The sequence below is a fragment of the Ambystoma mexicanum genome, chromosome 11 (assembly GCF_040938575.1).
Source record: "Ambystoma mexicanum isolate Mex_15411 chromosome 11, UKY_AmexF1_1, whole genome shotgun sequence".
Classification (NCBI taxonomy): domain Eukaryota; kingdom Metazoa; phylum Chordata; class Amphibia; order Caudata; family Ambystomatidae; genus Ambystoma; species Ambystoma mexicanum.
In genome coordinates this window covers 961,815,629-961,842,268 of record NC_090934.1, presented here as the reverse complement: position 1 = coordinate 961,842,268, position 26,640 = coordinate 961,815,629, and the positions used below count along the sequence as shown (strand labels likewise).

At 45.7% G+C, this 26,640-nt stretch overlaps 1 protein-coding gene across 1 annotated transcript in view; it reads left to right on the top strand.

The window, feature by feature from the left end:
- Nucleotides 1-26,640, top strand: part of LOC138505085 (sperm-specific sodium:proton exchanger-like) — a 3,031,181-nt gene that overhangs the window by 79,661 nt on the left and 2,924,880 nt on the right. The window contains exon 2 of the mRNA XM_069625402.1: nt 7,440-7,540. Within this exon, the coding sequence (XP_069481503.1) occupies nt 7,440-7,540 (101 nt within the window). The remainder of the gene's footprint in view (nt 1-7,439; nt 7,541-26,640) is intronic.

Below are 26,640 nucleotides of genomic sequence, written 5' to 3'. Positions count from 1 at the left end.
TCCCACCTCCAAATTGATCACTGCTATGGGATTCTATCACAAGATGAGGAATATGTGGGAGGAACATCCAGTCGAAAGAACGTTAAAGTTGGTAAGTAACTTGTACTTCTCTGTGGGAGAGGAGCACTTCCAGTTCCGAGTGCTTCCTTTTGGCCTCAGCTCGGCGCCGAATGTCTTTACGAAGATGATGTCGATGATAGCGGCCTATCTTCATCTGCAGGGTTTCCATGTGTATCCGTATTTGGACGATTGGCTCTTACTCAGCCCTTCCCCGTTGATAGCAGCGTGCAATCTTCAGTCTCTCCTCCAGCTCCTGTTCCATCTCGGGCTGTTGGTGAACTGGCGGAAATCTTCCATGACGGTCTCTCAGGACTTGATTTTCTTGGGTTTTCGCTGGAACGCTATCGACTACAGAGTTTACCTGACCAGGGACAGAATGGCGGATCTGTTGGCCACGTGTCAGATGTTTGCGCAGTCGGAGAGCATGTCGGCCTGGTTGTTTCAGAGGCTTCTGGACCTCATGGCCTCGTGCGTTTTGGCTCTACCTCTCGCTCGCCTCAAAATGAGGCGGACTCAGGTGGCTCTTCAGAGTTCTTGGCGCCAGGCTGTGGATCCGGATTCCAAGTTGATACTGATTCCGGCATCCATGAGAGCGGACCTGAAGTGGTGGTCGTCTCTCTGCAACCTGTCGGTGTGTGCGGGTTTTCAGGACCCAGCCCGATGGTAACGGTCATGACGGATTCATGTCTTGTATATTAGGTTTATCGGCTATGTAAACTTTGTCCACAGACTTTAGTATGTAACGTACTATAACATGTTTTACCTTGATCTATGAGAAAAACTATGATTGATCCACACTGTACAAAAACAATCAGGATACTGACAAGATGTCCTGCCATGACAACTCAGGAACATAATGAGACTGTGAGCACTGGTGCCCTCCTTGATATCTCTTTGGTATCTCCCAAACCTTTAATCAGTGCATTAAGAGGATGTAATAGATTATTAAGAGAAGCAGTATACATCCCAGGGGAATATATTTTTACATTTGTATTTACTAATGTTCCTCAGTTTTACCTTAGAAGGCTCAGACACTATTCGAGTGTCACAGAAAGCGCTTCCTTTTGTCCCTTCCAGCGGGAGGGCTTTAGGATCATGACGCACGGCGGCGGGTGCATTGCGTGATGACGTTGGATGTTTACATCTGATGTCATCGCGCTGATGTAAGCCGGCGCCGCATCTAGATTAAGACTCTAGATTCACAAAAAATGAAAACAAAATGAAAACAAAACATAGCATCAGGTTTACGGGTTTCTCCTACTCTCTTAATTCAGTGTGCAACAACAATTCTTTCCTAGTGCAACCTATAATCTACTCCTGGTTGCCTGTCTGCTTTTTTTGAAGAAATGTATATATCCTTAAAATGTTAGGCATTGGCAAAGCACATATACATTTCTTCAAAAAAAGATGCTATGTTTTGTTTTCATTTTTTTTCAAGTGCACAAGCCCTGTCTGGAGGCGAATTCAATTTACAATTTTTGATTTAACTCTTAGATGAATTTAAATCTAACCACAAGCCCATTTATTTAGTTTTTCCCTTTCCATGTTCCATCATGACGTTTCCTTTCCTTTCCTCCACCCTCCACGACACTTCCTTATGTTTGGCCACCAACATTGGGCATTATGATGGTATGTTTTTTGTCTCCATTATGAATGCACAATGATTTGTTCTAATCACAATGTAAAAACATATGTTAAATGTTTTTTTTGACGTATTATTGATCTTTGTTTTCAGTATATTGAAAGTTTGTTAAAGCCCGGATTTGAAAAAGGCACAGGTAGGGTGCCGAAACACGTGTCATCCATATGGGCAATCAATGAATATATATTAAGAAAAGATACAAAATTGTGCGTCGTCGACAGTCTGTGGCGCAGTAATAGATGGGTGCAGATACCATTTTTCAGAATCGACAAGAGAATCTCTAACCGCCTCACAAGAATGACTAACGCTTTTACCTTGATGGTGTCTAGATGCAAAAAGAGCACAGCTGGCGGCGCCAGCTTTCCAGTCATAGCTGCCCAAACCTGGAACAAACTCCCCTTAGAACTCAGAAAGGACCAACCTTACCCAAGCTTCAGGCGTAAGGTTCTTTCATCGATACGATCTATTGACATCTAATGTGATCACCCTCTTTACTAGAACCATTCGTCCTGAGTGACACCTCCCGACTATGCCCATTGCTAACCCGTCCCCATAGGGACCCCGACTTCCACTGCTAGTATCTAGTAACCTCACTGGATCCCACTAGGACTACAAAACTGTGGTTGATGGTTACTCAGCTCTTTCATGCCTCCAACACCTGGCACTCAACTGTATAAGTTGTTGAACTGTCCTACGGCCTATCTCCTTATGCTTCCGACACCTGGCATTAACTGTATAAGCATATTCAGGCTACAATGTTGAACTGTTCTACTGCCTATTTTGTGTGTGTCACTGTAACCAAGTTCTCAAGTATCCTTGTAATGTTTGCACCCGGCTACCTGCGGGTTTGGTTTTGTGCTATATTAAATAAACAAACAAACCTTTTGTACCAATGGCAACGGTGGACCTCAAACACCTTTCGTGGAAGGTGTCCTTTTTGGTTGCCGTTACTTCAACAAGGCGTGTGAGTGAACTCCATGCTTTGTCGGTGGAGCATCCCTTCTTGGTTTTCCACAAGGATAAGGTGGTCCTACGGAAAAATCTTTCTTTCCTGCCGAAGGTGGTCTCTGATTTCCATCTGAATCAGTCAATCTCTTTACCGGTCTTCTTTCCGAACCCTGCTTCAGAAGCGGAAAGGGTTCTGCATTGTTTGGATGTGAGAAGGGCTCTTAAGTTCTATCTAGACAGAATATCTGAATTTAGGAACTCTTCTCAACTGTTGGTGACCTTTGGTAATCCACAAGGTAAACCGGCTTCTAAGGCGACTATCTCCAGATGGATCGCTGCCTGTATTACGGAGTCTTTTAGGATTGCAGTCTCCTAAAGGTATTCATGCACACTTGGTGCAGGGCAAGGCAGCCGCAGTTACCTTTCAAAAATATGTCCCCTGGGAGACCATCGCAAAAGCAGCTACTTGGGCCTCCCAATTGGCTTTTTGTAAACATTATTGTCTAGACTTGAGCTCCAGATCTGATGCTCAGTTTGGCCAGGCTTTGCTGAAGAACCTTTTTCAATAGGGGTTTTCCATCCACCCGTAGGTCCTGTAAGGAGTGCTTGGGAATCTCCCATAAGTATGGAGGAAAGGGGACGGGACGTAGGAGTATAACCAGGTTACTCACCGTAGTGACCACCATACTCCTAGTCCATAGTCCCCTTTCCTCCATACGCCCGCCTGCCGTCCCCTCTAATAAGTTTCCTCTGTTATTGCTAAAAGGTCTCTGACCTGGCGATAGAAAAGGACTGATGGGCGATGCGGAGCTAAGATGGTTGGGGTTACGGCCGCGTGCCGTACCCCGCGTAGAAAGAGGAAGGACTAAAAAAATTGCAACATTTTTGATGCTTTTACAAAGTGCTCCGGTCCCGTCCCACAGGACGGAGGAATGTGCCATAAGTATGGAGGAAAGGGGACTTTGGACTGGGAGTAAGGTGGTCACTACGGTGAGTAACCTGGTTATTCTTGCCGATACTTTCAGTAGAATCTGTTGCAAATAGAGTGTGCAATACTCTGACCCTTGCAAAGTGCCTAGCTTTTTATGTAGGAGAGGCGTCAAAACAGCCCTTCTCTCTACAGTAAGTGACAATTTCACTACTGTGATTCCCCGACAATGCAGTGGCTTTCATAGTAGAGTTAAATATTGCTCCGAAATGTTACTTTTTTGATGATCCACATAACTGCCAGGTGGTACGTGAGGTTGCCCTTCTGCGCTTACCCAGCACTCTGATTCAAACCTTCGAATACTTGTATTTTTTTTTGCAGCTGACTTGGCAAGAATACATGCTTTTCTTAATTTGGGCTATGTTGTAAAGGAATGTTAAGTCTGGGTACTGGGGTGTGCTCACTTGAGCTGCAAACTTGCCATTCAAAGCATTGCAATTTGAAAGTGCTGATGGCTTCTGATTCAGGATTCAAAAATTGTTTTTCTCTGATCAGATGGGGTTATGTTAATATAAAATGTCAAAGTATGAATGCACTGAAATCCTCCTGTATGCACCCACTCCGTTCAGTTAACTCTGATTACCCTTCACAAGGATAGATTGTATTCTAACCTACTGGAGTTCGTTATTCATTGCCAGGTGAACGTTAGGAGTGTGCCTCACAGGAGTATCAGCCTTCGAGATCGTCAGAAACGGCTTTAGGGAATGTTATTAATAGACTTGGAACATAAAGGCGGAATGCCTGGCAGAAGCAGAGTCTAATACCAGGGCGTGGTAATAAGGCCTTTTAACATATACCACTGGATTCAAATCAATTAATAATAATGGGCCTATCGTTAGCTGAGATCGCAATCCCAGGCTGGCTCATAGTGCTTCATAAGGTCACTTGTAAATTACTTCATATCACTTGATGCACTTTGCCACGTGCATCAGATACTGGGCTTGCTGGTCAATCTCAGTTTCTTATCCTTCTTGCACACAATTCAGTATGTGCGGGTAATGATAAAAAAAAGGTAAGCGTATACTTTTCATCTAGCACGTTTTGTGGGTGCTTTTTCTTTAGAGATGCTAAGTGATGGATCAAGGGTTTCATAGGTTTAGATCCGCAATGACAAGAAATCATATTGCATCCCAGAAATGCAACAAGTTTGTAGTTTCCATATTTACTCAATAAATCTCCCCTCCCCCCGCCCATAACCCAAATAAGACATACACCACATTTTCCAGGATTCGTGCACATCGTTTTCATCTTCTGCTACAGATTAATTTTCACATTAACTCATTAAAATCATTTACATTTTACTGCACGGCTAAGGAATTAAATGTGTTTTGACAAGAATTGGTGCCATTACTTTTCTACATTAAATCATGACTCATTAAGCTTTTGTGTTAATATTTACATTTCATAAATATCTTTCACTCTCGCCAAACATTCATCATTGGATGGGAAGTGGACCTTCTTGCAGGTAGTTACTGAACTGGCCCTTGCTGCTAACCGAAGATTACTTGCCATGTGAGGCCGTGAATTGAAGGTCTCCTCTTCAACACGCGGGCAACAATATAGTAAACTGGTTCAAATCGCCTTAAGCCCATAGGACCTAATTCCAGAAAATGTCATCTTCCTACACTCCCACACACATGTACCGTTATCTGACAACTTCCTCCAACCCCTTCCAACACTAGGGGTTGACTACTGAAAACATCTTGCATAATCTTTGTAGAAATTACTGCTAACTGTGCAGCAGTTTACTGACATACTATTTAAACTGTGTTGAGATTGTGAACTGAAATGCATTTTTACACAATTTCTCCCATTGTTTTTACCACAAGGTCTCTTTCCCATGTCATCCTGCACTGTGGAAGGGAACGTCTCCGATCTAAGTCCATTCACCAGTACTTGGCGAGGATGGCCTAAACCAAACAATTTCCGTCACCTTTTTCCAAAACTAGGCTCCTTTAAAACTTCCTGTAGGAATTGCCAGATGTGTGGTTTGGGCAGTTGCTTCTCCGTCTCCCTTCATTAACGTGTTCAACAACGTGTTGCCCTTCAGCTACACTAAGCTCGTAGTCTATTCAGGAATGTCTTTTTGGCAGTGTACCTTCATACCAGAATTCCTTTTACTCAACCCAAACAATGTTGGAATAGACATGCCTATTCGGTGTTGGCAAGCTTGGCTCATGTGGCAGGTTCCTCTGTATGGGTCCACTTGTGGAGTCCTGCTAGCCTTCTAGGTGTACTTTTAATCGGGTGACCCTATCAGCCCTCAGCCACATAGGAAAAAGATGCTCTGTTTGTGGGATTGTACGGGGACCAAAGGATCTGGGAATCCCGGGAAGGCATCTCAAAGGGGCACAGATTCCCTATCCTCTACATCGCCATTAGACCTGCAACCCACTTCCCCTGTGCCTCACACAACTCCTGTAACACATTACACAGCAGATAAACAGTAAAAAGAAAACAAAACACAGTACTGAGCCAAAGATCTCCAATTTTTCAACTGTAAAAAATACAGGTTTGAAAACCAACAGCGCAGAATGCGATATGGGCACTTATGCTGCTCGCACCATATCGGATTGTCTGTTCAGTTTATAAGGCAATATAGGTAACAGCTTTAACTCCTTAAGAGACCACCTCACTGTAGTCAAAAAATCAATGTGCACCATGCATTTTTGACACTAGGTCTTGGCAAAACCACTAAATGTGCTTCTTATTTGTGGAGCATTTCAGGAGGACTTGAGCAGAAACCTTCGAAATTCATCCCAATTTCTGTATTTGGAAGCAGTCCAAAAAATATTTCAATGTTGACACTAGCTGGGGTACCCGGCATTGCCTGTCTCCTGTGCCCTGGAGGATGTTGCTTTTGTCCTCATGTCAGCAAGTCTTGCTTCAGTTTACTCTGGCATCTCATTTTCCCTGGAGAAAGTTGCTCTTCTCCTCTGGTCGGCAAGTCGTGCTGCTGTTTGTTGTTGTGTTTCAGAAGCTCTTGATATTGATTTTCGCTTTGCATCAGATGGAGCTTTTCCAAGTGATTTTTTTTTGTTTTTTTTGGCTGCTTGTTTGTCACTTAATAAGCCATTAAGTGACAAGCCGCCCAAAAAAAATAATTTGGAGAAAATGTCCAATAAAGATTGATTGTGCTCTCTTCTCGTGAATGCACTTAAGTAACCTAACCTTGCCATTTCCCATATTTGGAGTGGCATGATAAAAATATATATCTTTTTTTAAATTCCCTTTAAAAATGCTTTAATAAACACTTTTGAACTGTATGCAGTAGTAATAAATGTCAAAGGAATAACCAACACATCGAACATTTTGCTTCAGACACTTCCATATTTTGCCTCCTCCTAGTACCTACTGTAGTGAATTGTGGTGAGCATCAGTAAATGAGGGTGTCTACGGAGTGAATTTCTTGCATCCAAACATAGACTATAATCTTGCCCCAGACAAATGAGGAATGCAGTTAAAATTTGGTAGCAGTGGGTTCAACGGTGTGGATTTGTATAGCCGGACAAACATACACACATGCATACATTCAGCTTTATAATTTTCCAGTGTCTAGGTTTCTATTCTTGAAAATGGGAAAATTTCACATCAGTGAATCTAGAGAAAATACAAACATTGTACAACCGCTGTTGAGTAATATTTTCAATATTGCCCTAGGTTTTATTTTATGTGTTGTGATTGTTTTTAGAACGCAATAAATTACGAACAATTATATCTACATAGCTAAATGTTGTTAATGCTTCTTGAACATGGCTTTTTAACCTAGCATCTCCAAATGTATTTATTATTTTCTTTCAGTGGTGATTAGAAGTCTGTTGAAGGGCATTAAGGCTCTCCATCCTGCTGTCCTTTCCATACTTGGATTAATCATGGGTGCATTGAGCTACTCGTTTCCTCAGGTGATGTTTCTATAACTCAAAAGCCACACGTTTGCTACACAACACCACCCTACCATCACATTTACCAATGTTTCGATGTTAAAGCCAAAAAACTGTTAAAGATAGCTCGTTGTTTTTTATTCCCAATTTGTGTGAACATTTCTTGATGATGGGACTAGAATCTATGTAACGGGTACTGTTGATCTATTAATTAAAAAAAGAAAATGATAGTGTTGGTTCCGTAAATGCCCAGACCCAACTTCTGATCGTCCCTTTACTTCATAGATTTCATACTTTCCTCCATGGAGGCCCCCATCACTGTATGAAGAAAAGTTTAAACTCCCTCCACCACCCATATATTTAAGCTTTGTATGGTGAGATCTTTGGTAATCATAACCTTAAACAGATGCCGCCGGTTCAAATTTGGATATGGATTTATTTGAAGAACAGCAATGTCAATTTCGATCAGAAATGTCTTGCAATAACACATTCACAGATTGCAAAAGCATTCCCACGAAACAACAGCATGAAGATGAGAACAAGTAGTGAGTCAGTTTATTAGGGTTACAAAATTGGCACAAATACTAAGGACAAAAACAAACAAAATGTATATAAGAAAGCAGTTGACTTACAAAGGTTACATTAATCGAAGGGGGCAAGTGCTTCAAACTGAAGATGAGTACTAATTAAATATATAAAATTGCATTATTAAGTGTCACTGGATGGACCTGGAACAGTGTCTTAAAATAATAGCATGCTAATAACAAGAAATTCTCCAGCATTGGATCTTTCATAGATTCACATGCAGTGAATATTCCCTTGCTCTAGACAAGAAGAACCTACATTTTGTTGCCGAACACCCTTGTTACGGGTGTTTTTGGTCCCTACCAATGGGACTTCGAGTAGCTCTAGATTAGACACTCCTCTTCCCCTCAGATTCTATACGTGTGTTCAGCTGAGGGAGTCCTCTGGTTTAGGTTCTTCTTGCCTAAGGCAAGGGAATAGTCACAGCATGTGGATCTATGAAAGATACCAATGCTGGAGAACAGGAGTTACAGGTAAGAAACTTTCTCCTTATCTTTCAAATGTTGAAACGCCAACATTGAAGCTTTTGTCACCTTATGGAATCGCAGGTAGTCATTGAGTGCCAACTTGTTTTATTTTGCTATCATTACAAATTTCATTCCAATGGGAGTTCGTCCTCCATGATATTTGTTGTTAATTTGCCATTTGTTAGAATGAAAGTAAGAGTATGTGTCAAAGAATTTAATACAATAGGCTTGAAATGGATGTTTGCAATACTAAAATGCTATGGACTATGAGATGCAATCATAAAATGAATAAATCTCAAATGCACTAATCCAACTGCTAGAGTAAAGACGGGCAAAATTAACACAGCTGCATGGAGCATTCAACGCGGAACGAGTCAGGGATGCCCACTCCCTCCTATACGGTTTGGCCTTGTTCTGTAGCCGCTGGCTTGCCTACTCGGGGAACAATACAAAAAATTGGGCATATTGATAAGAAGGGAATGCCACCTAATCTCCCTATATGCCAAAGAGGGCCTACCATATTTAAATAACCCAGAGGCAAACCTTCCTGTATAGTGGAGACATTTGAAAATGTTGGTTAACTCTCAGGATTATATATTAAATTGTGACGAGTCGTGTGTCTTTGTCATGATGCCTACCTCCAAGGAGCCAGGTCCGACCCGGCAACCCCAGAGGCAGACATCATTTCCCCCAGGGAAGTGCCAGCGGGCCCAAGCTGGGGCCCTTTGGACAAGGTCCTGGCGCCTTAGGTGCCAGGCTCATGTTGGACCCCTGTCCTGGTGCCTTAGGCGCCAGGCTCATAAAGCTAGACATATGTTCAAGTGTTTTAAGGTGCACTTACCTGATGCAGACCATGCTGCTACATCCAGGCCCTCTTGAGGCCTGAATGGAACTACTTTACCTGTGGAACTACTTTCCCCTGGGTGTGGTCGGGGAAGGATACATACCTGATCGGTGGAAGGATACATACCTGGAACTTCTTCCAAAGCTATTTAAACCACGCCCGATCAGCAACTCACGCTTCGCGTTGTTCTGCTCCTCGCAGCTGGACGCTCACCGTGTCAGCTCCTGCATCTGGACTTCAGCCACGCCTGTCAGCATCCTGGGTCACCTGCTAAGAGAGAATTGGAGAGAAAGAAGACCTTACCTGCTAAAGCTGCATCACGGAGACTTCACACCGACGATCCTGAAAGGGAAGACATCATTTTAAAAGCATTTTGCTTCGATCGCTGCAGCACTGCATTTCACTCACCTTTCCTGGGCACCTCCATCTTCAGCAGCGATCATCTGGATCTGCAGCCACTTCCCAGAGCCTAGAGAGAAAAAGACAAGAACACAAGGTGAGAGAAGGAAGGGAATAGGAAAAGCTCAGTTTCCTTCTAAGACTTACCTATTGGGTCATTCCCATTTAATTTCGGGTCCTGCCGCTTCCTGGCATTCCGGACCCCGGCCCCTATGGGGAAAAAAGACAAAGACATTGAATGAGCGAATGCAAAGACATTACCCGAACGCTCATCCAGAACTTACCTGTCATTTACTGGAACTGCACGTTTCACTTCGGGTCGGCCCCTAAGGGGAAAAAGACATAAGCGTTGGCGCTTGCTGCAATAAGACAATGAACATTATTATTAAACTTGAACTTTTGAACTTGCTACAGAACTCTTACAGCGCCTTACCTGAATAGTCAAGCTTATTTGAACTCCCATTAAACCTCAATCCAGTGAAGTAACTGGGTTTCAACGCGCCCCTGCATCAGAAGCAGGATGGAGAACTCGTCCTTCCAAACCCTAAGGTGAGACTTCACGGGGAATCGAGGAAGGGTATCGTGGAGGGTTGGAAGGGAGTGGGAGGCTTGAGTATTATTCCGTCAGTAGGTAATACTCCCTTTTCACGCACAGGGGAATATTCCTGCGAGCCAGTGAGTCCATCTTCAGAGTCCTGCGCTTCACCATAGAAGAAGCATCAGCACTCGAAGCCAGACCTGCGCCTCCGTGGGAATCAGGTGAGCGTGACAGAACGCGAAGCCTACCCATAATTTCCCACCCGAGCGCTATGGAGACTTCCGAGACAGATCAGCTGGCCCAGCTTTTGGGGGAATTACGGGCAGAAGTGCACTCAGCCTGCCAGGAGACTAACGCTCTCAAAAGAGAACTGATCTTATCCAAGGAAAGAACAGATGACCTGGCCAAAAGGTTATTGCAGGCCCAGGCAGGGCACACTCCTTTACCTAATTCCGGAGATACTTCCACATCAATGGGTTTGAATAACCCGGTACAAATCAATCTACCTGGACACATGCCTTTGGCCCCGCCTGAACGTTTTGCGGGGGATCCCAAGAAATATGCCGTCTTTATGAACCAATGTCGTTTACACTTTCTTTGCAGACTCGGGGCCTTTCCTAACGACCAGACCAAGGTAGCCTTTATACTATCTTACCTCAGTGGCAGTGCTGCCGATTGGTCTATTCCATTGGTAAATCAGGATGATCCCATTCTCCAGAATTTCCAGGGTTTCCAGGCCAGCATGGAAAGATTGTTTGCTCGACACTCTCAAGGACAGGCCCTTGATAACGAACTGCTATCGTTACAACAAGGTAATCCGGATCTTCTGTCCTACGTTGCCACCTTTAATATACTGGTTGTGGAAACTGGATGGCCAGAAAACAAAAGGATTACATTGTTTCATCGAGGCCTGCGCGGAGAGCTTAAGGATGTTCTAGCTCAGATAGTAGATCCACCCCAGGTCTGCGCAGACTACATAGACTTGGTGGTTCAACTTGATCACAGAACTTCAAAATAGAAAAGCAGATCCGTTCAAGTACGAAACCCGAGTACCGATCAAAACCCACGCTAACTCCAAGAGTACCGACGTATCCGAACCTATGCAAATCGGCGGTGTTAAAGGACCATTAACACAGAAGGAACGAGAGAGAAGGCGGCAAATGCAACTTTGCCTGTATTGCGGAACTTCCAGTCACTTTCTTCGAAATTGTCCGGTTAAACCACCTAAGAAGGTGGTTGGAGCCACTGATAACGATTTATTGACGCCTGATTCGGGAAATGACCTAGCCCGACAAGCGTAGGGGTCCGATTGCCGAGCTTGAATACAAACTCTTTGACCTCGCATTTTGTCATGCCAATGGTGCTAGTGGATCCAAAACAGCCTCAGCTGTTGCATGCTATAAAAGCATACATCGACAGTGGAGCTATTGGAAATTACATTGACCGTGAATTGGCTTCCAGGATTAAGCTCCCTCTCTGCCCGAAAGTAACCCAAGATGTCATTACTACAGTAGATGGAACCGAAATAGCCTCAGGGCCTGTAACGCATTCCACTGTTGAAATGACACTGGTGGGTCAGAATGGACATCGGGAAGCAATCGTGTTTGATGTGATCAAGGCCCCACAATTTCAAGTAATTCTTGGAATTCCTTGTATAGAAAAACATAATCCCAGAATTGACTGGCGAGCAAAGAAGATACGTTTTCCTGATTGTGCACCAACTTGTTACCCAAGAAATCCAGTTATGGGTCTAGCCTCAGCAACTTCCACCCCTGTACAGCTACTGTCAGAATACCAAGAATTCCAAGACGTTTTTCAGAAGGAACAGGCTAACACGTTACCTCCCCATCGGTCTTATGATTGCCAAATCGATCTGGTACCCAATGCTCAACTACCTTGTAGTAGGATTTATGCTCTTACGGAACCTGAGAACCTACATTTGCGTCAGTATTTGGATCAGTACCTAGCCAATGGTTTTATTCGCCCGTCCAAGTCTCCTGTCTCCTCAGCTCTGTTCTTCGTGCCGAAAAAAGAGGGCGACCTTAGAACATGTATAGACTATCGCGCCCTAAATCAAATAACGATTAAGAATCGTTATCCTCTGCCCCTGATCCCTGAGCTTATCGACCAGGTGAAAGACGCTTGTGTGTACACCAAGTTAGATCTCCGAGGAGCTTATCACCTGGTGCGTATAAAAGAAGGCGACGAATGGAAGACTGCATTCCGCACCAAATTTGGGCTCTTCGAATATCAGGTGATGCCCTTCGGTTTGTGCAATGCACCTGCCGCCTTTCAGTACTTTATGAATGATGTTCTTCGGGAACTTATCGACGTCTGTGTCATTGTTTATATTGACGACATCCTGGTGTACTCCTCTTCAGAATCCGATCACAGAAAACATGTTAGGGCAGTTCTTGAGAAATTGCGCCAGCACAGACTATTTGCAAAGCTCGAAAAATGCGTTTTTCATACCACAGAAGTGGAGTTTCTCGGATTCATCCTGACACCTCAAGGAGTCCGAATGGACTCGCGAAAGGTGGACGCCATCCTCAAATGGCCATCTCCTAGCTCGGTGAAGGGAGTTCAGAGCATGCTCGGCTTCGCCAATTTCTATCGAAGATTCATCCCGGAATTTTCCCGAACAGTCCAACCCATCACAGCTCTCCTAAAGAAAAACAAACGCTTTGAATGGACTCTTGAGGCCGAACAAGCCTTTCAGGACCTGAAAACCAAATTCACCTCTGCACCTATATTGAAGCACCCTCACCCAGATCTCCCTTACATTGTGGAAACCGACGCATCCATTTCGGCCATGGGAGCTGTCCTGTCGCAAAGAGACCCAGAAACTAACCAACTACACCCTGTGGCCTTTTGGTCCAGGAAATTTTCTCCTCCTGAAATCAACTACGCAATTACCGACAAAGAGTTACTGGCTATTAAATCTGCTTTCAAGGCTTGGCGTCACTACCTTCTCGGGGCAAGACACACCATCACCGTAATTACGGACCACAGAAATTTACAGTATTTAAAGACGGCCAAGGCTCAATCTTCACGACAACTCCAATGGGCTCTATTCTTTGCGGAATTTGATTTTGTAATTACCTATCGCCCTGGCTGCAAGAATGGTAAAGCGGACGCCTTATCCCGGATTGGCTTGGAAGAACCCAATTCGAGTTTAGAACCTGTGGCAATCATACCAGAACAAAGAATCTTAGGCCTAACTTCATTGCAAACTATTGAGGACATCCAAACGCAAGTAAAACAACTTCTAGACTCTTCAGCCTTACTGGAATGGAGTCAAAAGGGTCCTCATTACACCGTTAAGGATGATTTACCCTACTTCCAGGAGCGGATGTTTCTGCCTAGTAAAGAATTGCAAGAACTTGTTATTGCCCATCATCATGAATCATTAATGGAAGGACACCCTGGTATCGCTAAAACAGAGGAAAAAATCAAACGCCACTTCTGGTGGCCTTCTTGGAGAAAAGACATATAGTCTTTTGTATTGTCTTGCGGAATTTGCGCCCAAAACAAGGGTCAAAAGAAAAGGCCAGCCGGCCTACTTCAACCCTTGGATATTCCACCGGCACCATGGCACACCTTGTCAATGGACTTTATAACTGACCTGCCTCCTTGTGCTGGTTACAACACTATCCTTGTAATTGTGGATCTATTCTCCAAAATGGCCCACTTAATCCCTTTAAAAGGTTTGCCTTCAGCTTCCACCTTGGCCAAGGAATTTCTGGAGAATATAGTTCGCATACATGGTTTCCCTTCCATATTAGTCTCGGATCGTGGAAGTCAATTTATCTCCCATTTTTGGAAGAAGTGTTGCCAACTAGCACAAATAGATGTGCGGCTATCCACCAGCCACCACCCCCAGACCGACGGACAAACCGAGAGAACCAATCAGACGCTTGAGCAATATCTTCGGTGCATGTTACACCAATCCGAGTTAAATTGGAAAGACATCCTTTGGATCGCAGAATATGCATACAACAATTCAGTGCATTCTGGAACCGGACAAACTCCTTTTTATACTTTGTATGGTCACCATCCTCGGACCTCTGATCTAGATCCACCTCTGACCCTGGAAATGCCCGCAGTAAATCATCTGCATTCCACAATAACCCAAGCCTTCAAAGAAGCTGCAACTCATTTACAGCAAGCCAAGAAAAAGTATAAAGAAAACGCTGATTTGCACCGAAGTAAAACTCCTCCTTACCGAGTAGGAGATCAGGTATGGCTAGCAACGAAACATTTACCCCTCAAGGGCCCACGAACCTTCAATCCCAGATTCATAGGACCTTATCCCATCAAGGCTATAATCAATCCTGTGGCCTTAAAACTGGATTTATCGTCTAACATGCGTATTCATCCAGTTTTTCATGCATCACTTTTGAAGCCAGTACAACCAGGGACCCGACTGTCCAAGTCTCCAGACCCAGTTCAAATTGAAGGGGAATTATAATTCGAAGTTAAAGACATTTTAGACTCCAAGGTGTTAAAGTCAAAACTCTTCTATCTTGTTGACTGGAAGGGATATGGACCTCAGGAGAGATCGTGGGAGCCTAGCAACCATGTTCACGCACCTCGATTAATACAAAGGTTCCACCGGAGATTTCCGAACAAGCCAAAACCCCCGGAGGGAACAACCTTGAAAATGTTGGTTAACTCTCTGGATTATATATTAAATTGTGACGAGTCGTGTGTCTTTGTCATGATGCCTACCTCCAAGGAGCCAGGTACGACCCGGCAACCCCAGAGGCAGACATCATTTCCCCCAGGGAAGTGCCAGCGGGCCCAAGCTGGGGCCCTTTGGACACAGTCCTGGCGCCTTAGGCGCCAGGCTCATGTAGGACCCCTGTCCTGGCGCCTTAGGCGCCAGGCTCATAAAGCTAGACATATGTTCAAGTGTTTTAAGGTGCACTTACCTGATGCAGACCATGCTGCTACATCCAGGCCCTCTTGAGGCCTGAATGGAACTACTTTACCTGTGGAACTACTTTTCCCTGGGTGTGGTCGGGGAAGGATACATACCTGATCGGTGGAAGGATACATACCTGGAACTTCTTCCAAAGCTATTTAAACCACGCCCGATCAGCAACTCACGCTTCGCGTTGTTCTGCTCCTCGCAGCTGGACGCTCACCGTGTCAGCTCCTGCATCTGGACTTCAGCCACGCCTGTCAGCATCCTGGGTCACCTGCTAAGAGAGAATTGGAGAGAAAGAAGACCTTACCTGCTAAAGCTGCATCACAGAGACTTCACACCGATGATCCTGAAAGGGAAGACATAATTTTAAAAGCATTTCGCTTCGATCGCTGCAGCGCTGCATTTCACTCACCTTTCCTGGGCACCTCCATCTTCAGCAGCGATCATCCGGATCCGCAGCCACTTCCCAGAGCCTAGAGAGAAAAAGACAAGAACACAAGGTGAGAGAAGGAAGGGAATAGGAAAAGCTCAGTTTCCTTCTAAGACTTACCTATTGGGTCATTCCCATTTAATTTCGGGTCCTGCCGCTTCCTGGCATTCCGGACCCCGGCCCCTATGGGGAAAAAAGACAGACATTGAATGAGCTAATGCAAAGACATTACCCGAACGCTCATCCAGAACTTACCTGTCATTTACTGGAACTGCACGTTTCACTTCGGGTCGGCGCCATATCTCCGGCATTCCGAACCCCGGCCCCTAAGGGGAAAAAGACATAAGCGTTAGCGCTTGCTGCAATAGGACAATGAACATTATTATTAAGCTTGAACTTTTGAACTTGCTACAGAACTCTTACAGCGCCTTACCTGAATAGTCAAGCTTATTTGAACTCCCATTAAACCTCAATCCAGTGAGGTAACTGGGTTTCAACGCGCCCCTGCATCAGAAGCAGGATGGAGAACTCGTCCTTCCAAACCCTAAGGTGAGACTTCACGGGGAATCGAGGAAGGGTATCGTGGAGGGTTGGAAGGGAGTGGGAGGCTTGAGTATTATTCCGTCAGTAGGTAATACTCCCTTTTCACGCACAGGGGAATATTCCTGCAAGCCAGTGAGTCCATCTTCAGAGTCCTGCGCTTCACCATAGAAGAAGCATCAGCACTCGAAGCCAGACCTGCGCCTCCGTGGGAATCAGGTGAGCGTGACAGTCTTCCCTTTATATTACAATAAACGAACTCCATGCCCAAACTTAATCAAACAGCTGACATGGTGCCCATATACTTTTTGATACCTAGGAATAAATATTTACAACTTGTGATACCCACACAAACAGTACACCAATTCCTTCATAACCTAACCTAAATCTCTGGAGTTTCGGAATAAACTCCTGCTCTCTTTTATGGGGAAGGACACGATTATTAAGTCAATAGTCTTTCCGCGCTTCCTCTACTACTTCTCCAATAGTTCTTTTCTAATCCCCAAAAACCTTTTCCCCAGCCTAGATGCCAAACTAAATAATCTGCTCTGGAAACAAAACAGATAAAATATAGCACTGCAAACCATACTCGGACCCAGAACCAAAGGCGGCCCGCGAGTCCCTAATTTCAGGAAATTCTACTTGGCCTTGCAGCTGCAATATGTAGCCAAATGGCTATCGGATGAAGTAACCTAAGAAGCTAGATTACTGAAAAAATACATCCTACCACACACAAGGAAAGAAGCACTCTGGTAGAAATCCTCAGATACTGGAATTCCAATGCTGATGAAGACGGCATTCAAATCTGGAACTGGTATTGCAGAAGACTGCAGTTGAGAATGCCCTTTTACCATGATATCTGATTGGTGGCGCGGTCCAAATTACTGAATACATTATAACAGATAACAATAACGTGAGAGCCAAATGGCATTGCAAACTCGGGAGACGTCTTCTCAGAAGGCTGCTTGCTACCATTTGCAGACTTGAGAAACCCATATGATATTCCCCAGGACATATTTAACACCTATAACTAATGAGATTGTCTAGACGGAACTGCAAAGACTTCTCAGAAAAAAACTACAGATAATGAGCCTGATTTACAAAGCATTTTCTAATGGGATTACACCATTAAAAAACACTTCTGTAAATCAGACCCAATGTTGTAAGCACTCTTTCCAAATATGGTGAGAGTAAAACATGACATCAGTAATATACAACCTATAACATGCAGGGCTCGAAATTCAGATTTGATGGGAAGGAGTTAAAACCAGCTCCTGGGTGCCAGACTTCACCCAGTATGCAAGAGCTACTGCTGGGAGTCATGAGTGAGTACTCCGCACACTGCAAATCTAACTTTCACATGAGATGCACACTTTTTTTTTTAACAGCTTTATTTATCTTTGCACACAGGTTAAGCACATATATTTGTAACATTCATTTAGCGAACATACAACATATACAGGTTAGCTTTCTCCTGTGTTCGGGTTCTCAAGGTCAGTTAAATCTGCCAAATATTGCTTGTACAGTGACCATACATTCCTGGGTTTAGAGGGGGCATCACTGAGTCTATGTATAGTTCTTCGGTATCGTTAGCCCACATCGTATCCCTGTTCCAGTCTTCCTTTGTTGGCGGTTGTACATTCTTCCATCTCATTAATCTGACCCTTTTAGCAATTACTAGACTTAGATTTAGCAGTTTTCGCCATGTTGGGTTCATTTTCCCCACTGCCCCCAGCATGCATATCCGCAGTGTCCATTCCACCGGTTGGTCTGCCATCTTATCTAGAGCTCCACAGACCTCTGACCAGTAGTGTCTCAGTTCTATACAGTCCCATAACATATGAAATATATTAGCATTTTTAGAGTTACATCTCGGGCAGGTGCCAGAGAGAGTAGTGTATAGTCGCTTGACCTTTAATGGCGTATAGTGTGTCCTATGAACTATTTTGTAGTGGATCAGTTTGAATCTAGAATTGCATGATATCAGTCTGGTCAGTGCACAAATCTGGGACCATTCATGGTCTTCTATCATTTGCCCCAGATCTTGCTCCCACCTGCCCCTAGCCTTGGGAGTTGCTACCGGGCGTGTTTGTATTATAGCTTTATAGAGAGCGGAGGCTGTGATTTTCTGAGTCCCTCCTGTGTATATGTATCCTAGTCCCATGTTTATTTCGGGTTCATTCGGAAATGTTGGGTATGTATGCTGTGTAATGGCTGCTATCCTATTATATTGTTGTTTATGCGCATTTGTGTTTCCCACTGTGTCTTTAATATGTTCCCACCGAAGAAAGCATTTTTCCAGGAACAGCTGTCCCCATTGTGTAATGCCTCTAGCACTCCAATGTGTCGCCACTTCACTCTCTAAGGAGAAGGGTGTATGGGGGTCGCCCCATATTGGCATACTCGGGTGGTATAACTTACTGGCGCCAAATATGTCAGCGATTTTGGGCCATGCCGTGATAGTGACCTTGGATGGGTTCATAGTGTTGTATTGTTTAGGGGTAGGCCTAGTTATCCTTTGTAGAGCTAACATCGCCTCACGCTTCCCCGAGGAGGGGGTGGGAGGCCAGGGTTGAGGAAACATGTGGCCCAGCCAGCCGCATATTGTGCTTGCGCTGCTAGGTAGTACAATCCCATGTCGGGAGCCATCAGCCCGCCCCTAGGATACGTGTCATTCATTACCCTCCAGCTCAGTCTAGAATGTCCGCCCCAAACGAACGCTATGCAGGCACTGTTAATTTTGGAGAACAGAGTGTGACCAGGCCATACTGGCACCGTACTAAAAAGGTAAAGCTTTGGCAATATTATCATTTTGATCAGTGCTATCCTCCCCATCAATGATATGGGCAGGGCAATCCAGCGCTTCATTTTGGCACACAATGCTTCTGCCAGTACACTGTAGTTCAATGTGCGGGATAATTGGGCAGTTCTGGCAACATTAGCGCCCAGGTAAACAATGTGTACTGGACTCCATATAGGACCATGTAGGTTGTGGGGCTGCATGGTGTTGTCTGTGAGCGGGAATATCTCTGACTTATTGGGCTTAAGGCGTAGAGCTGAGTATTCACCAAACTTTTCTATTTCAGCCAGCACCCTGCCTAGTGTGCGGTCTGGATTCTTTAGATATAATAGAATACCGTCCACATATATTGTTATAATATGTGGTTTGCCCTCAAGCCATATCCCAAATGTGCTATATTGTGATTTGTAACGCTCACCTGGTTCCCACGGAGGCGCGGGCGTGGTCTGGACGGCAGTGGCCTCTTCGAAGGAGATGTTCAGCACCCTGAAGATGGAGTGGGCTGGGTTCCCAAATCCGGCTTGTTTGGCTCGGATGAATACCCTTCAGTGAGCGAAAAGGAAGGGTTAATACTCTGCGGGTTTTGTGTTGATCTCCCGTTCCCCTTCTCACCCTCCTTGCAACCCTTCTGTAATTCCCTTTGGAGACTCACCTTAGGGATTGAAAAGGCGAGCTGGCATCCTGCTTCTGATGCAGGGGCGCGTTGGGATCCAGTTACGTCACTGGATAGTAAATTCGAGTTCGCTTGTCTGTTCCGGTAAGTACCGTAAAAGTTTATGGCAAGCTTGAGTCTAAACTGTTCCTCTTCTCTTTTGCAGGTAATGGAAGACTACGGGCTAAGGGCGGTTTCCGTCAAAAACCTGATTTCAGGTGAGTTTTGGTGTAGGCCCACTACTGTCTTTTCCTGTCTCTTTTTCCTTAGGGGCCGGAGTTCGAGAATGCCGAAGAAATGGAGCCGGTACGAAGCAGGAGCTGAGTCCGACCTGTAAGCAGGTAAGTTTTAAAATAGTTCTTTTGCTACGGTTCTTGCATTCACTAATGTGATGTTTGCTTTTTCCCCGTAGGGGCCGGGGTGCTGAAATGCCCAAGGAATGGCATCGACCCAAAGGTAAGAAGAATTAGCTTGGCGGGTAAGTGCTTCTTGGTTATTTTCACCTTCTCACCTTGCTTTCTTCTCTTCGTCTCCCCGTGGGTGCTGGAATGCTGCAGGAGATCTGGATGGGCGTCGCAGATCCGAAGGCGCCACGTGCAGGTAAGAGAAGTGCGCTGAGATGCATGCGACGCGGTGAGTATTTAAAATGTCTTTTTGCAGGAACGTTGGCGCGCTGAATCCGGAATGCAGCTTTAACAGGTAAGGTTTGTTTTCACCTGTTTCTTCTTCCCTTTTCTTTCCTTGGGTGTTTCCAGGATGCTGGCAGGCGTGGTCGAGGACTGGAGCAGGAGCAGGCACGGTGAGCGTCCAGCTGCTATGAGCAGAACAACGCGAAGCGTGGTTTGCTGTCTGGGCGTGGCTTAAATAGCCTTTCAAGTAGTCCCAGGTATGAATCCTTCCACTGAAGGTATTTATCCTGCCACCAGCCACACCCGTGTGGTTAAGTAGTTCCTTTTTCATCTGGAAGTTGTAGAATGATCTGCCAGGTAAGGAAATTGCAGCATGGTCTGCCAGGTAAGTTTGCACCAAACACTATTCCTTTCATATCTTGTATGAGCATGGCGCCGATGGTGCCAGGACTGTTATCCCTTATGAGCCTGATGCCAACGGCGCCAGGACTGAGTCCAAAGAGCCCTTATCTGGGGTGGCTGGGACTTCCCTAGTATACATGTTGCCTGCCTCTGAGGGTGCCGGGCCCTGTCTGGCTCCTTGGAGGTAGGCATCATGACAGTACCTCCCCCCAAGGCCCCTCCCAAGGATGTACTGTCCAGAGGCTTTGGTTTGTGTGGAAACTTACGATGAAATTTTTGTATTAGACGAGGTGCATGTATATGATCGCTTGGTTCCCAAGATCTCTCCTGAGGTCCATATCCTTTCCAATCAATTCGGTAAAAAACCTTTGACTTGGATATCTTAGAATCTAATTTGTCTTTAACTTCGAATTCCAGTTCCCCATCTACTGGGATTGGTTCTGGTGGCTTGAGTAGCCTGGTTCCGGGTTGTACAGGTTTCAACAGTGATACGTGGAAAACCGGATGGATTCGCATGTTGGGGGGCAGATCGAGTTTGAAGGCTACCGGGTTGATTACAGCCTTGATTGGATAAGGCCCTATATATCTTGGGTTAAAAGTTTGCAGGCCTTTAAGTGGTAGATGTCTAGTCGCCAGCCACACTTGATCTCCAACTTGGTGAGGAGGTACTGCGCTCCGATGTAAGTCAGCATTTTCCTTATATTTGTCCTTGTCCTGCTGTAAATGAGTCTTGGCTTCTTTGAAGGCTCGGGTTATGGTGGCATGTAAGTTATCCACGGCGGGCATTTCGAGGTCTTGAGTTGGTTCAAGATCCGAAGTTCTGGGATGGTGGCCAAATAAGGTATAAAAAGGAGTCTGGCCAATTCCTGAATGCACAGAATTGTTGTACGCGTATTCAGCAATCCATAAAATGTCTTTCCAATTATGCTCTGATTGATGCAACATGCACTGTTCCAATGTCTGGTTTGTTCTCTCGGTTTGGCCGTCGGTCTGAGGATGGTGGCTGGTAGATAAACGCACATCAACTTGTGCCATTTGGCAACATCTCTTCCAGAACCGAGAAATAAACTGGCTTCCCCGATCGGAGATTAATATGGATGGAAAACCATGTAGACGAACAACGTTCTCAAGAAATTCCTTGGCTAGGGTGGAGGCTGAAGGCAGCCTTTTCAAGGGAATAAAATGGGCCATCTTGGAGAAGAGGTCTACAATTACCAGTATAGTATTAAATCCATAACAAGGAGTTAGGTCAGTTATAAAATCCAGCGATAAAGTGTGCCAAGGTGCCGGTGGGATGTCCAGAGGTCGTAACGGACCGGCTGGCTTTTGCTTTTGACTTTTATTTTGGGCGCACACTGCGCATGTAATCACGAAAGATTTTATATCCTTTCGCCAGGAGGGCCACCAGAAATGCCTTTTAATTTTTTCTTCAGTCTTAGCGATGCCCGGGTGTCCTTCCATTAGTGTCTCATGATGATGGGCAATAACGAGATCTTGCAAATCCTTTTGAGGCAAGAACAGTCGCCCCTGGAAATAAGGTAAATCGTTATTAATTGAAAATCTGGGATCTTTCAGGCTCCATTCTTGCAAGGCTGCAGCGTCGAAAAGCAATTTAACTCTAGTTTGAATATCCTCTAGAGTTTGTGAGGAGATCACCCCCAAAATTCTCTGTTCGGGAATAATCGGAACTGGATCTAGAGTTGGGGTAGAATCGCCCATTCCTATTCGAGATAGTGCGTCCGCCTTGCCATTCTTGCAGCCGGGGCGATAGGTGATCACAAAGTCAAATTCTGCAAAGAACAGGGCCCAACGGAGTTGGCGTGAGGATTGAGCTTTGGCCGTTTTTAAGTATTGCAAATTCCTGTGGTCTCTAATTACGGTAACAGTATGTCTTGCGCCGAGAAGGTAATGACGCCAAGCCTTGAAAGCTGACTTGATAGCTAATAGTTCTTTATCTGTGATTGCGTAGTTAACTTCTGGAGCTGAGAATTTTCTGGACCAAAAGGCCACAGGATGCAGTTGGTTCGAGACTGGGTCCCTCTGTGATAGAACCGCTCCCATGGCTAAACTAGATGCGTCAGTTTCCACAACGCAAGGGAGATCTGGAGGGGGATGTTTTAACACAGGTGCAGAGGTGAATTTAGTTTTTAGTTCCTGAAATGCTTGTTCTGCTTCCGTAGTCCATTCGAAGCGTTTGTTTTTCCGTAAGAGGGCTGTGATGGGTTGAACCACTCGAGAAAACTCCGGGATAAACCTTCGATAGAAATTGGCAAAACCAAGCATGCTCTGAACCCCTTTCACAGACCTAGGGGATGGCCATTTGAGGATCGCGTCCACTTTCCGTGAGTCCATTCGGACTCCCTTTGGCGTTAGGACGAAACCAAGAAACTCAAACTCGGTGACGTGAAAAATGCACTTTTCGAGCTTTGCAAATAGTTTGTGCTGGCGTAGTTTCTCCAGGACGGCCTTAACATGTTTTCGGTGATCAGATTCCGAGGAAGAGTACACTAGGATGTCGTCAATATATATGATGACACAAACATCTATGAGTTCTCGAAAGATGTCATTCATAAAATACTGGAAGGCAGCAGGTGCGTTGCACAACCCGAAGGGCATTACTTGGTATTCAAAGAGTCCGTATTTGGTGCGGAAGGCCGTTTTCCATTCATCGCCTTTTCTGACGCGCACCAGATGGTAAGCCCCTCTTAAATCCAGCTTGGTAAAGATGCAGGCATCTTTCACCTAGTCGAGGAGTTCAGGGATCAGAGGCAGGGGGTAACGATTCTTAACCGTTATCTGATTTCAGGCGCGATAGTCAATACATGTTCTAAGGTCGTCTTCCTTTTTCGGCACGAAGAACAAAGCTGAAGAAGCCGGTGACTTGGACGGGCGAATAAACCCATTGGCAAGATACTGATCCAAATACTGGCGTAAATGAAGATTCTCTGGTTCGTTAAGGGCATAAATCCTACTACAAGGCGGTTGAGCATTGGGTACCAGATCAATTTGACAATCGTATGGCCGGTGAGATGGTAAGGTGTTGGCCTGTTCTTTTTGAAAAACGTCCTGAAAGTCCTGATACTCAAGTGGTAGTTGTGCTGACACAGAGGTTACTGAGGCTAGACCCACTTGTGGATTTCCGGAATAACAAGTTTGTCTGCAGTTAGGAAAGGTGATACTCTTTGCTCGCCAGTCAATTCGAGGATTATGTGCTTCTAACCAAGGGATCCCCAAGATTACCTGAAATTGTGGAGCCTTGATTACGTCGAACACTATGGTTTCCCTATGACCATCTTGGCCAACCAGTGTCATTTCTGTGGTAGAATGTGTTACCGGCCCAGAGGCAATTTCGGTCCCATCAACCGTGGTAATGACATCTTTGGTGATTTTTGGTCGGAGAGGGAGACCAATCCTGGAAGCCAATACAAGATCAACATAGTTCCCAATAGCCCCACTGTCGAGATAGGCCTTTATGCCTTGTAATCGTTGAGGCTGCTTTGGATCCACGAGGGTCATTGGCATGATGAAATGCGAGGTCAAAGAGTTTGTCTTCACGCTCGGCAAGCGGACCTCTACCCTTGTCGGGCTTGATCGTTTCCCGAATCAGATTTTGGAAGGTTTTGGTCAGTGGCTCCAACCACCACCTATGGGTGGTTTTACCGGGCAATTTCGTAGAAAGTGTCCAGACTCTCCGCAATAGAGACATAACTGGTTTTGCCGTCTTCTTTCTCGTTCTTTCTGCGTTAGGGGTCCTTTTACTCCCCCAGTTTGCATTGGCTCCGAAGTCTCGGTACTCTTGGGGTTTGCGTGGGTTTTTACCAAAGCCCGAGTTTCAAATCTAGTCCGATCAGTCTTTCGATTCTGGAGTCTATGATCAAGTTGGATCACTAAATCAATGTATTCCTCACAGAGTTGGGGTGGATTCACAATTTGAGCCAGAACGTCCTTTATTGTGAGACACCCCGGGTCTCACAATAGTGTACATAGAGGGTCTTCCACCGCCTTTTCCATTGATCCTTTTATAGCCCCCTCCGGGACACCAATTATGCGGATATTGTTTCTTCAAGACCTTGCTTCCAAATCTTCACATTTGGACTTCACTGTCCCATGTTCGATGGCCATTGTGGACACCGTATTCTTCAGGGCCTCCAGAGTGTCCTCTGTGCCTGATATCCTTGTCTCTGCCTCGGTCATGCGCGAAGTTGTCTTGTTGAGTTGTGTTTTTTTATTTGCGATACTTGCCGTGATTCCGTCTAGCTTGTCCGTAAGTGCTGCAAAGCCCTGTTGCATCGCCTGAAAAACAGCCTGAGGGTCCATCATGGTTGCTGGGGGGGTCTGCTTTTCCTGTGCGGGCATTTCTTCGTCCCTCTCGGGCTCTGTATTTTCTGCATCGTGGTCGTGTATTTATTGATAGTTCCTCTGCTTTTTTTAGGGCCAAAGTTCTTGGGCATCTTTCGGGGTCTGGGAGATGTATCAGAAAGGGGTTTTCCAGACTTTCCCTCACCAATTATCTTGTGTTTGTGATATACCACAAGCCAAGTTTTGGAGCGTGACGAACCGGCCAGCTCGATGTCCGGTCTGCAGTATATCCTTTGTTGTATTATTACCCTGGTGCGATCCTAAGTGGTGACCACGGAGGAGCAGTGTTGGAGGCGGACCCCCCTGGCTGTCGACTTAATGTCTCGATCAAGATGTGCTCTATACATCGAGGTGATTTGGGTGAAAGTGCGTTGTCTCAGAGCTTTGTTTCACCGTGATCAGGACTGCAGGTGCCTGCGCTAGCACCCCGAGGGAGGGTTGTGATTGTACTGCCACGTTTTGCTTTTCGCCCCGTTGTTCCAATTACCAAGGGGTGATTGCGCGGAGGACCGTTGCCCCCCTCTGCGTGTCCAATGGGATGACGCTTTACTGCTCTATTGTCCTGGTCCCCCTGGGAGTTGTGGCAACAGTACTGGTGCCCTGCCAGTGCTTTATTGGTTGCCTCTGATATTCCTTCTGGACTTGTTTTATATGGGAGAATGGAATATCCGTTCCACTAGCCAGCGCGTGTGGGCCTTCCATCTGCTCCTGGGTGGCAAAAGTTCCAAGGGTGGAGGCTTAAATGTGTGCTGCTTAGGCTGTAGTGACGGGCCCTCTTGTGATCTTGCCCGGGAGCGGATCGTAGGGCCCTTTCTTGGCGAGGGAGTCGAGGATGACTGGGGGAGGGGGGAGGACGGTGATGCTCCCTACCCCGCACCCGTCCACCTATGCAGCGAAAAAAATGTCTTTGCTTTTTCAGACAGACAATCCGCCCCCCCCCCCCCCCCGCTTCTCTTGCGGCTCCCCAGTTTGCAGGACACACGGAGGGCGAGGAATCAGGCGAAGGGAGCGGGCACGGCTTACCTTCTCCGCCGCAGGCCGAACAGAGGCGGGCCTCCCCTCTCGCGAGTCCCTGCAGTGATGATGGCGGGAGGGGGTCTGCAGGCGCTCTACGATATTTAGAGCACCCGCGACTCTCCCTCGCTAGTTGGGCGAATCGAGCGTACTGCCGCCGCACATGCTGTTCTGAGGCCGGGCCCCTCCCCTCACTCTCCGGCGGTCACGTGTCGCACTGCTTCAGAGATCCCCGGGTTCACATCTCAGGAATCGCTTCACCGATCAATCCCAAATTTCGTGATGTTGCACGTTTTCTGCCAAAATCACGTGGAACCGGAGTTGGCAAATTGTCTATTTTGGCTTTGAGGCCCTGGGTACAGCCAGAGCTTACACGGGAGCTGCCATTTTCTCACGTGCGCAACAGCGCCCCCACATGAGATGCAAACTTAAACTTGGTCCCCTTTGTGTAAGATCCATTACATTTTAAGGTGTCCTCGATGTTCCCAATTATTCTTTATTTTAATTCTAAAACACTCAAGGCTAATGT